The 12,685-nt window shown below is 38.9% G+C and overlaps 1 protein-coding gene across 1 annotated transcript; it reads left to right on the top strand.

The window, feature by feature from the left end:
- Window positions 1-835: 835 nt before the first annotated feature.
- On the top strand, window positions 836-4,091 carry LOC122092944. Its single transcript, XM_042663240.1, has 2 exons — window positions 836-1,309; window positions 3,927-4,091. Exons 1-2 carry the CDS (start codon window positions 836-838, stop codon window positions 4,089-4,091), a joined length of 639 nt encoding a protein of 212 aa, XP_042519174.1.
- The last annotated feature ends 8,594 nt before the right edge of the window (window positions 4,092-12,685 follow it).

The following is a 12,685-nucleotide window of genomic DNA, read 5'->3' as shown; positions in this document are numbered from 1 at the left end:
GACCTTCTCGTTTGGGCACTGAGGTGGATTCACTTTCCATAACTAACGGTGCAAATTCAAAATTTGAATTGATCTCTAATATGGAAGGTAATGATCGACTGGAAGTGGTGATTGGTTTGGATGAGGTGGACTATTTGGATTTTGGTAAGGATCTTGGATTTATCCAACACCCATCTAACCTGGATGACACTGATTTCTTGAATGATGAAGGCCCTGCTTCTCCCTGCTTCTCAGGTCGCTGGTTCATACTTAGATGGGGTGCACAGGAGTTTAAGATATGCCAGCCATAGTGGATATGCCATTAGGGGTGGCCACAGCCTTGATAGCAAGGGTTTAACTAGTGCTCGCGAGGGAGTTGAGAGAGTCAACTAAGTAGCACTGCAAAGAGAGGAAGGGAAGCCCAGTTGGGTTAGAATGCAGAAGAAGAAAGGTAAGCAAACATACGTTGAGGGTCGGGCATCTACTAAGACTGATCATGAAGGTCCTCTTTTGAAACTTTTGGGGTCTAAAGAAGGTTGCCGCCAAGGTTACATTATCAATGATAGTTCCAGACAATTCTCCAGATGTTATTTGTATTGCTGAGCCTATGATCACAGCGGATAAATTTCCCAAGCTTCTCTTCAATAAGCTCGGGTTCGCGACGGATTTTATTTGTAATAATAGGGTTGATGTGCATCCTAATCTATAGGTTATGTGGTGGCAGAATCTTAAGAAGCCATCTATTCTATCTATGTCTGATCAGCAAATAACCTTTCATCTTTAATGGCTGGGAAGCTCTTTTGACATTTTGGTGGTGCACGCAAAATGTTTCAGAGTAGATCAAAGGACCCTGTGGATGGAGTTGACTACTACCACTTCAGGAAGGCTGAGTATGATTATTGGTGACTTTAATACAACTTTGTTTGACCATGAGAGGAGAGGGCCTGGGCAATTCTATGTTGGGACTGCCTCTGAATTTTCTACTATGGTTGATGCCACTACCATTATTCAAATTCCTTCTTCAGGCAGGAAGTTTACTTGGAGCAACAACCATAGAAGGGGTCATGTCGATGCAGTTCTTGATAGGACCTTCATGAACAAAGATTGGTTGAAGGTCTTCGATGATTGTTTGCAAAAGGTGCTTCCCTGTGTTGCTTTAGACCACTCTACCCTGCTTGCTTGTTCTGGTTCAGTGTTGAAGCCCAAGAACTCCCCTTTCAGAATAAATAACTTCAGGATGGACCACCCTGAACTCTTAGATTTGATTAATGCAGCATGGAGCATTAATGTCACTGGATCTCCAACTTACAACTTGGATCAGAAATTAAATGTCACACCCCACTTCCAGTAAACCCAACTTACCATTAGGAATACCGGTGGTATGAGTAAGACACGTACCTGTCTTACAAACCTACCAGGAACTCTGACAACTTTACCTTAACATTTCACAATTGGCTCAGTGAGGGGTGGGGTTCAAGCACATCTAAGCAAAACAATCGCAGCAATAATTTATGATGCATAGTAACAGAAATTAAATACATAGTCCATGATGCTCGTGATGCAATTCATTTATTTTATTATCCACCTAACAATACAACTAAGTATGGTAAATGCTACTATGGCACATTAGGCTGTATCCCTTATCTCGGAACCGCCATCTACTACAGAGGGTTACTAACCCTAGCCGTGAATAGAAGCCTATCAGTCCCCGTATGCATCCATGGGTCACCCAGCAAACCCCTGATAACCCCTCCTGGCTGTCACGGCACCGGTACTAATCATTGGCCACGTTTGATAAGTTTCTGCCTCGGCCAACAATCACATCGTACCGCGGGTGTAGCATTCCGAAAAGACATATCAAACATACCAAAATGGGCTATCCAACACCTTAACCCCTATTGGCAAGGGTTCGTAGCATAGGGAGTGATACCTAACCATATATATGCTATATGCCTTCATAATGATATAGTTAGGATGAATTACACGATACCGGTAACACATCGGCCACAAAGTGTAACCCGAGACCGTTTACCTAATCTTTCATGCATATAATAGTTGAGTATGGACTACGTAACACCGGTACCAATCATCGGCCATGAATTGTACCCATTTTCAAATGCAGTCCCGGAGTACATGACATGGGTAACACATCAGCCACAAGGTGTAATCCATGACTACAACTAACTCTAATGCATATAATCAATGTATGAATGCAACAAGCATACAGCAATCACGGCACCGGTACCACCTCGATCACGTCGAATTTCATCTTATACATACAACCAAAACACACGGCGATTGTGGTACCAGTATCACCTCGGCCACACCGGATCCCGCCATACATTTCCACAACATTTCATATCAATTAAATAAAATGAAACATGTGATAGCATACCATCATCATTTGAGAAATTAATAAATCATGTAAAGATCTATACATGTGAGCGGTTTTATAATAATAAAACAATCCCAAAAATAAAGCAACCATCCCTCACCTAGTTTATACTCGTGTGTGTTAGGGTTTAAGTACAGCCACGAGCATAAACTAGGTGACACACCGGGAGGGACCCACACAAAGGCAACCGTACATCAGTATATTTCGAAAACATTGGGAGGGACCCACACAGGTCACCCCCAAAGGGTACAGACAAAGTCCCCTAGTGACAGTAATGTCATAGGAAACACTCACCGAAAACAGGGTATTTTCACCAAAAATATTAGTCCTATTTCCAATGAAACTAGTAGAGAGCTCCTAAGGCTCTGAGGTTCACTAGAAACAGCCCACTGGAAGTAGACCCAGTGTTTCCAGTGGCAGTACAGAACTGTACACGAATTGGAGATTTTCAACTCGAGCCCGATCACCGGGATTTATTCCATGAAGTTTGGAGGGGATGTTCCTAGCATCATTCTAAGCTAATAAAATCCCAATTCCATTGAGCCATTTGGGAGATACGTCGATCGCATGATCAAAACCCTAGTTGGTCATTTGGCCAATCTTGTTGCCGCAGCTCACCGGACTTGGTTTGAGCTTGGTAATGGCATTGGGGACATGAAATACACATTCCCTGAGCTCAACATGGTTTGTGCACTAAGATTCCATCCAAACCTATCTTAACCTAGGTCAAAATGAAGAGAGAGAGAGTAGTAGAAGTGATTGCAATTACCTTCGGCAGAGATTTTGGTAACTAGGTGGCAGACGGCACCAAGGTAAGTCCTTTCCTCCTTCTACTTCCTCTTCTTCTTCTTCTTCTTCTTCTTCCTCTTGCTTTCTCTCCTCTCTTACATTGAGCACAAGTGAAATGAGGAAATGAAATCCTCATTTCTAACTTATGAATTAAGTTAGGCCTTAGGGTCCGTCTGGTTGAACCCTATTTGGTCCTATCGGGTTAATCCAATTTTTGGAGCACGGGGACCCACTACTTAGGTCCGTAAAGTGCTCATATCATGAGGAAGGTGTGAAGGATAATTTGGGATCATTCAAGGTTATCTACGATGTGGGTGGTAGGACCCACGGGCATCGAAACCTTGACAATAGCCTGTTTGGTCACCGAAAATAGTCATCGAATTCAAGCCTAGGATGTTTTCGGTGGCTTATTTCAAGTGGTCACTTCTTGTTGTCCTCCAATTGGTCTCGTATGGGTAGTTGCCCTCGACCATGCCCATGGACTTTTGGCAATGTTCGTACATGCTGGGATTCATGTGTGGGGAGTTGGGTTGCTTACCGTCTGGGATCGGAAGGTATGAATCTCCTCTAGTTGGACTGGCACGCAATGCATAAACACGTGGGGTCATCTCTTCCCCTTCGACAATGGGTTTCCGTGAGCCAAAACCCGACTGTACTTTTGATCTCCGATCTGAGACCTATTATAACAGTTTAAATTAGACCGGGTTAGGGCACGAGTGTAACATTAAAGGCCCTGAAGCCCGTTATTAGATCTTGGTCACAGGGAGCTTTTCTCAACTTCGATCATGAGGTTGCAATTTCAAAGACAGAGTTGGATGCCATTCAGAGGCATATTGAGGAGGAGGGACATTCAGAGCAGTTGTTCAATTTGGAAGCTGATTCCAAGACCAGATACTGGAAAGAAATTCATAACCATGAGAAATTATGAGTTTAAAAGTCCAAGATTAGGTGGTTGAAGGATGGGGATAGATGCTCAAGGTTTTTCCATGTCATGGCTAGAGTCAAGAGAGCTAGAAACTCCATTAGAAGTATTGTCATAGAGAATGGAACTGAAGTCAGCGATTTGGGTCAATTGAGGTCTTATTTAGCTGACTTCTATGGAAGTTCTCACAAGAGAGTGGACCTAAAAAATCACCCTCATATTTTTAATTGTATCCCTAACATCCTCAGGACTCTGATCGTCTTATGCTTGACGCTATTCCTTCTGATGATGAGATTAAAAGAGCGGTGTGGGACCTGGATCCTGATAGCTCTCCAGGGCTCAATGGGTATTCGGGATCTTTCTTCAGGAGATGTTGGATGATCATCAATTTTGATGTTTGCAGAGTAGTTAAGGGATTCTTCTCCTTAGGTATTTTCCCTAACATAATTAATAATAATTTTTTACTATTAATTCCTAAGGTGGAATGAGCAAGATCTTTAGATAAATTCCGTCCATTATGCATTGGAATTTTTTTTGTAAAATTCTACCTAAAATTATGGCCTCCCGCATCACTGTTATTCTCTCTAAGATCATCTCCCAGGAGCAGGGAGCTTTCCAGAAAGGAAAATTAATTCAGACTAACATTGGTCTTGCATTGGAGTTGGCCAACTTAATGGGGATTGCTTCAAGGGGGGCCTAGGGTTAAAGATTGACATCAGAAAGGATTTTGATACCATTTCTTGGGACTTCCAGTTCCATGTTCTTAGAAGATTTGGGTTCTTAGATACAATGATTGGGTGGATCCACACTATCCTTAGGACTACTAGGATTTCTATCCTTCTCAACGGTGGTCTTGTGGGTTACTTTGAGGTTAACAGAGGCCTTTGTCAAGGTGATCCCATTTCCCCTATCCTATTTACTATTGCTGAAGAGGTTTTATGTCGAGGTATGAATGATTTGGCTGCTAAAAGCCTGATCAAGCCTCTTGCCGGTCCCAGTGGTGCTGATGTTCCCACTCACCTCTTATTTGCAGATGACATTTTCATTTTTATGAATGATTCCATGAGGTATGTTAGAAACTTAAATTCTTTCCTTTCCCTTTACTAGAGATGCTCAGGCCAGTTTTTCAACTTGGAGAAAAGCTAATTATTTTTGGGTAAAATTCCTTCTGTAAGGAAGCAGTGGATTGTTGAGGAATTAGCTATTCCTTGTTGTAACTTTCCAACCAAACATCTGGGAGTTGATATTTTTCAAGGCCATGTTAAAAGGGATCCTCTCCTCCTTATGATCGACAGAATTAAAGCAAAGTTAGCTGGTTGGAAGGGAAAGCTCATTTCTGTAGCCGGAAGAGTTGATTTAGTTAAGTCTGTTATATCTGGATTGCCCTCGCATAGTGTAATGCCTTAAAATTGGTAGGCCCTAATGAAAATGCTAAGGTGTAGACAATTAGTGTAGCATGGTGGGGTAGGTAAATCATAGTATATGTTGTGTTATATATATATATATATTTATATATGTATTTAAGTATGTATATATGTATGTATATATGTATTTAGTAAATATTATGTATGTATGTGTATGGTGTGCGCTAAAGGTGTTAAACGAGGTAAGGATTCTTGCCAACCATGACATGTACCATCTCTTCTCATTTCTTCATTTATACTCTTTCTCATCAATTGCATTCAATAGCCATTAACTAAGTGAATACTTACTTTGGCTTCTTCTCCACTAATATTTAAGACAAACTAATGAGGTGAGAAGGTAAATTTTATTGAATTTCATTTCTAACAACAAAATTCAATTTCACCTATGGGAAGGTAGATAGAATCAAAGTGTGCTACATTTTAGGTGGAGTTTATACGAATGAAAAGAGTGTGACTGGAAGGTTTAAAGACAGAAGGTAGAGTCTTTTTCACTATATTGTCTTAGAGAAGATTTGACGAACTTGAGAATATTAGGAGAAAAATAGATAAGAAGAGTCATTTCAACGGTTTGTGGGGGGATTTGAGGGCTAAAATTGAAAATCAAGAAGGCTTGAAGCGAGGAGCAAGGAGGAGTGAAGGGCCCAAGCTAGAAGAGAGGATTTGTATTCTTCAAGAGGTAGGTCTTCTTCCCCATTTATGATTCAAGGCTTATATTTAATGAGAGAGATTCAAAATTAGGGAGCGAAGATAATGGAGAAAGAAAGAGACAGAAACCGAGAGGGAGGGTGTATTCATATGCAACTCATCTTCAAATCAATTTTGAATTTTAAAATAAAATAAATAGAGAGGGAAAAATTGTTAGAGAGAGAGAGAGAGAGAGAGAGAGAGAGAGAGGGTTGAGTAAAAGGGGGGCCCTCTACACTTTAGAAAAGCTAAATACTACTACTATTACTAATATTAATAATACCAATAGTAATAACAATACTAATAATAATAACAACAATAGTAGTAGTAGTAGTAGTAGTAGTAGTAATAATAATAATAATAATAATAATAATAATAATAATAATAATTAGAAGCATGCATAAACTATGGGAGAATTGATCAAAGAAGGAAATTGGAGAAGGAAGTAAATTCCTAATATAAAGGGCGGTTTACAGAAACTATATGATCTGAAGAAGCTTCAATGCTGAGAATAAAGAAGACAATTTTAGAGAAACTAGGAGATTTCAGACCCTATCTTGTAATTATGTGTGAGAAATAAAATGAATATATATATATATATATATATATAATATGAGAGAATTGGACAAGTAGGAAATGATAGAAAAAAAATTAAATTAATGAAAGGGAAAATTTAGGGATAAAGAAAGTATGATAGAAAGAAAATGAGAGAGGATGAAGGTAGGGTATAATTAAAGAAAAGACATTCAATTACATATAAATTTAACGCACTAATTATGCACTAACTGAAATGCAAAGAAAGAGACAAATATGAGTTACAACCCCTAAAATAAATAGTTTAATGGGAACACCTATAACATACAATATAACAAATGGCCCAATTATGATCATCTGAACTATGTAATTAAGTTCAAATGAATATATTCGTAATGCAATTTGGGGTGCAAAACTATTGAGAATTTCTACACAACTATTAAAGGATCATTTTAGTAATTAAATAAAATTGGGATTTTTAGTGAATGACACAATACTAAAAAAAGAAAAATAATAAAAAAAGGGTTTTAATTAAAATAACAATAAATATAAATTTTAGGGGGGACCATTAATAGTAAAATGAGGAAGTAAATTTGGTATAAATTAAAGCCTAATCATTTGAATATACTCTTAAGGTAACTGTTCTTACAAGCGAGATATTGATCAGGATTTTGATCATAGGAAAGACATAGGTGAGTGGAACTGTCATATCGTCGACTTTTTATCACATTTCATATCTTGATATGTTCTTGTTTTTATCATTGTGACGATATTGTCTTATATGCAGCTCATAAGCATTTACAACATCTCATGTTTTAACATTTATGTTTTATGTACTTATGAGTATAATGACATCGCCTCATGATTTTCTTTAAGGAATGAAATATATGAATTTATAAAATATTAAGAATGATGAAATGACCTTAAAAGTATGGCACTAAAGGTCCATCTATGTCCACTCCGTCAAAGGGCTTGGGAAGGACAAAATGAACTGAAAGGGAATGCAATGACCAAAAAAAAAAAAAAAAAAAAAAAAAAGAGAAATAGATATGAATAGTATAAAGAACCCTATATGACGTCCACCATTTTCAGTAGGGGTTTAGGTACTGAATGAGGGTATGTCCACCTCGTCAAAGGGCTCAGGGTTCCCATCAAAGGGCTTGGGATTTCCATCAAAGGGCTTGGAAAAGACAGGAGGTGTTGGCCAACCTCGTCAAAGGACACGGGGGTCCAGTCAAAGGGCTCGAGATAGGCGGCCGTGTTGATCAGTGGTGTGTCCTCACTATCATGATGCATTGGGTAGTTCATATGATAATTGACTTACCTTAGGATTTTAAGAGTATAAATGACATTGTCGTGATTTGTAATTATCATGTCAAATTATTTATGAACAATTCAAAAGATATTTTTCTTATCTGTATTTACATATTTTAGAATAGAAGTATGTCTATGTTTTATGTATTTCATGACTACGTCAATATTGTGTTTTTACCAGTATGTATGTTTTTTTTTTCTGGTATGGCATGGTTTTCCTCATAGGGCTTGTTAAGCTCACCCAACATTTTTCCCTTCAGATCAGTAACACACATGTTGGTGCAGCATAGATGGATGTGAGGAGAAGATAAGTTCTATTTTATTTTAGTAGTTTCATTAAAATAGACTTATTGAGACTTTATTTGTAGCCACCAAACATATGATGGTCAGTTGATGGATTATGGACCTTAGTTTAATTTCCTATTTATGAATGCTTTCTGTTGTGTTCGTTTGGACTATGTAGTAAATTTATGATTTTGTATAGGTAATTTATAAGATATTAGTTTTATTTTTCTGATCATTTGATCATCGCCCGTGAGGGCAGTAACTATTACCCTATCTCGGCTTTGGGTCGTTACACACAGCTTCTCGATCTATTGGTGGCCTACGAGTGTAATTAAATGCTCTGAAAAATGGATGCGAAACTTCGTTTGGATGGGGGAGATTGACTCTTCTAAAGCAGCCACTATCTAAGCAGGAGGGAAGCCTTGGCATCAGAAGGCTCCGTAAGATTAATATGGCTCTAATTGCTAAATTGACCTGGAAGATCAAGAATGAGGACTCCCAGCTGAGCAGACTCTTTTGAGCCAGATTTTTGTCTGGCTTTGGTAGAATGAGGAGATCTTATAAACGTTCTTCTAATTGGCCAAGGATAAGGAGAATGTGGAATTTCATCTGTGATAATGAGCGATGGGTCATTGGCAGTGGTAGAAGTATTGATTTCTAGAACGACAAATGGCTGAGCCCTAAACCCATTCGGGACTTATCTGATCTGGGTGAGGACGTTTTGTCAAGTCTTTCTCATCCTGTGGCTGATTTCATTGACAATGGCAAATGGGTGCTGCCCCAAGTGCATTCTAGCTTCTTACATGGAATTTTTCAAAGGATAAAGGAGATAAATCTCCCTTCCTCTTCTATGGAGGATAGATGTGTATGGAGCTTAGATCCAATGGGTATTTTCTCTGTTAAATCTACTTGGGATGGTTTAAGATCCCCTAATCCAACGCTTTCATGGGCTGCTCTTGTTTGGCATAAGCACCTTCCTCCAAGGCTCTCTTTGTTGGGATGGCACTGGCTTTATGGGAAACTACCAACAGATGATCTGATCCAAGCCAAGGGGATTCAATTTCCCTCAAAGTGCGACTTATGCGACCTAAGCACTGAGACTTTCTCCCATTTGTTTCTTGATTGCCAATTCTCTTCAGCTCTATGGAGCAAAACTGCTGAGCTATTTAATGAGGTTTGGATTTGGAAAGCCACTGTGGTTGAGATGGCGGCATGGTGGAGCAATAAGGGGAAAGGTTGGTGTTTAAAAGAGGCCTGGTTGATTGGCCTATTTTCCACACTGGCTGCTATATGGCACAAAAGGAACCAGAGGTGCTTTGAGGGGAAAATAAGAAGCCCATCTGTGATCTTCAGTGGCATTAAAGGGGAGATTGTTTTCCTATGTAGCAGACTGAAGTTCTCGCCCAAGTCAGTTTCTGATCTTATCCTCTGCAGTAGGCTGCATCTTGAAAAATCCAGTAAGCCAGTGCTCTGTATCTTGGAAGTTCACTGGTGCAAGCCCATGGGATCTTGGGTGAAGCTTAATTCTGATGGTTGCTCCCTTGGAAATCCAGGTCGTGCTGGAGGTGGTGGCATCCTTCGGGATCATGACAGTAGATTGTTGCTCAGGTACTAGATTTTTTGGGTGTCTCTACTAGCTTTTCTACCAAGATTTGGAGTATTATAAAGGGGATTAAGCTCGCTCGTGATAAGAGCATTCAATGCTTGTGGATCGAATCTAACCCTTCTGCAACTGTCTCCTTCTTCTATCATAGGCTCATTCCATGGTTTGTGCTTCAGGAGTGGAATCATCTCTTTACTTACCTAAACTCTATTGAGTGGAAGATTTCTCACTGCTACAGAGAAGCAAATCCTGTCGCAGACTTTCTTGCTAAGGATGCAGCGAAATCTGGGACCTCCTCTGATGATGTTTCCCTTCCTTAGCACATCATGCAGAAGTTGTTTCTTAATTAGGCTCTTCGTTCTAGATTTAGATTTATGAGATGGCGGTTGTGAGCCTCTGCTGATGGCAATGCCGAAGGTGGAGGCTTGCTTCAGGCTTTTGTATTATATTTTTCCTCTTCTTTTCCTTATATTTTTTAATAAAATCTGACCTTCTAAAGAAAAAGAAATAGGATCATAAAGATAAGAGATAAGAAAAGAAATAGATCGATTGCTTATTTTGGAAGTGTCCACCTCTTGGCTTTACGAATGAAGCAATGACGTCCCAGCCTTTTTGGAGCTAGTCGAAACTTTTTCTTTTGAGAGAGAAAATAAGAACTTTTGCAACTTCAACTCATATCCATTAATTCTACTTTTCCTATTAAATAGGCTAGACAAACAAATTAAAACTATGACTCCACACTCCATGTAGTTCTAACTCCTATAACCTCCCCCCACTTTCCATAACCATAGACATTTATATAACTATTAAAGACTCCACCGTGGCAATAAATCCTACCCACATACAAACAAATCGAACATGCCCATGTATGCACGCATCATTCCTTCCCCCCTAAAAGTAAGGTCTTGTTCTCAAGACCAAATAAAGGAATTTGAATCTACATGGACTTCCAGTCCATCCCATGTGGCCTTTAATGTAGATAAATGGCTTTAGATAAGGATTTATACTTTTCCGCTTGTGAAGCTGGATGGAAGACTTCGCCATCGCCATGGCCTTTGGGAATCCAATCCAATGGTAGGGCCATGCCTGGTTCTTTGATATTAGATGAGTTGTGCACGGATTGTGGGAAAAGGGAAAATAGGAACTGATAAATAGGATCGAAAAGATAAGAGATAAAAAGGAAATAGATAAACTTGGCTAGTTTAGAGGTGCACACCTCTTGGTATTTTGAACAAAGCTATAACGGCCCAGCCTATTTGGAGGCCGGTGTACCTTTTCTCCTGGGAGAGAAAATAAGAACTTCTATAGCTTCACATCATATCCATTAAGTCCACTTATGCCTATTAAATAAGTTAAGGAAAAAAGTTATAACCATAACTCTACACTCCAGTAATTATAATTCCGATAACTTCTATCCTCTTTCCATAACATAAATATTAAGTTAAATAACCGCCAAAGACTTCCCCGTGGAAATAACTCACACCCACATACAAACACAATAAAGTTACATAACCACGAAATAAATTAAATAACTACCATAACCATTTGGAAACCTCACGCACAAATCAAACAAGCCCATGTATGCATGTAAAACATCTTTGCTTGATCTGTCTTGTTTCTTTGTGTTTCTTCTAGCATATTATTGTCTTGATTGATTGAGCACAACCCTATTTTGTCCTGTTGTGTCCTAATAAATAAGTGCAACAATTATTATAGAGGTCCATTGGGACTATTTCATCTTAGAGGTTGATTCGTATTACTTGGATTGCATTGTAGCTAGTGTCTACAGTCTTAAATGTGACAGGATATGCAATTCTGTCCCACCATTCTTTTCTAATAACTACAAGTTTTTTTTTTCTTTGTACTTCAATGGGCATGCACAAGATTGTTTGTGAAGCATCACAACATTATAATAATTTCTATTGGTGGCCATTTAATAGTAGATAACCCTATCTCTCATATCGTTGTTATATTTACTCATAAAATATTGTTGGAGGTGTGCTTTGATATTCTTAAGGTAAAGAAGTAATTGGCTGGTTAAATTTCAGACGTTCTGTTTGGGTTTTGCTTATGCCTTTGGATGGAGAATAACATCTTTGGGTGGTTGGTGGCTTCGGTTTTTAATCTCTTTAAAAGTGGTCTCTCCATAACTCTCAAAATAGGTCAAAAGAGGATGTAAAGGATATAAGAAGTATACCTAGATCTTCCAAATTTTTGGAGGGATCATGTGGCAACATGACACTTTTCATTTCGTTTTTCCAAGCAACATTTATCATGTGCCAATATATTCCTAGGGCAATGGGGCCTAATGCAACATATAGGCCATCCTAAGCACAGAAATATTAACGGCTTCTACCAGGAAGCATATGCTAACAAAGGCTAAGATCTTTCTAGGCCTAGTTCTTGGAAAATATATAAATAAAATAATAATAATAATAATAGTTGTGAATCTTTTCCCTTCATTGTTGCAAGAAGGGGTAAGTTTTGGGCTTAAGTGGCTTAGCCCTTGTGTCATCTTCAAACTTTGCGGTTCTCCTGGGTCAACTGCGCTTATCAAAATCTAGCCTCCTCTCCAAGGCCAGTGCATGATATAACTAAGCATAATATAACTAATATAAGATGTGAATAATGTGGCATACAAACATGGCCTATGGGTAAATGAAATCGGAACAAGATCCTCTCAAGTGAGTCAGTTCCTTCCCTTGCAATGGATAATTGGCAGCATTGAGGTACACATCCTAAGTGTCTCCCAGCTA

Source organism: Macadamia integrifolia, chromosome 11 (genome assembly GCF_013358625.1).
Source record: "Macadamia integrifolia cultivar HAES 741 chromosome 11, SCU_Mint_v3, whole genome shotgun sequence".
NCBI classification, from domain to species: domain Eukaryota; kingdom Viridiplantae; phylum Streptophyta; class Magnoliopsida; order Proteales; family Proteaceae; genus Macadamia; species Macadamia integrifolia.
The sequence above is the reverse complement of the archived record's forward strand: the minus strand, read 5'-3'. Positions and strand labels throughout refer to the sequence as shown.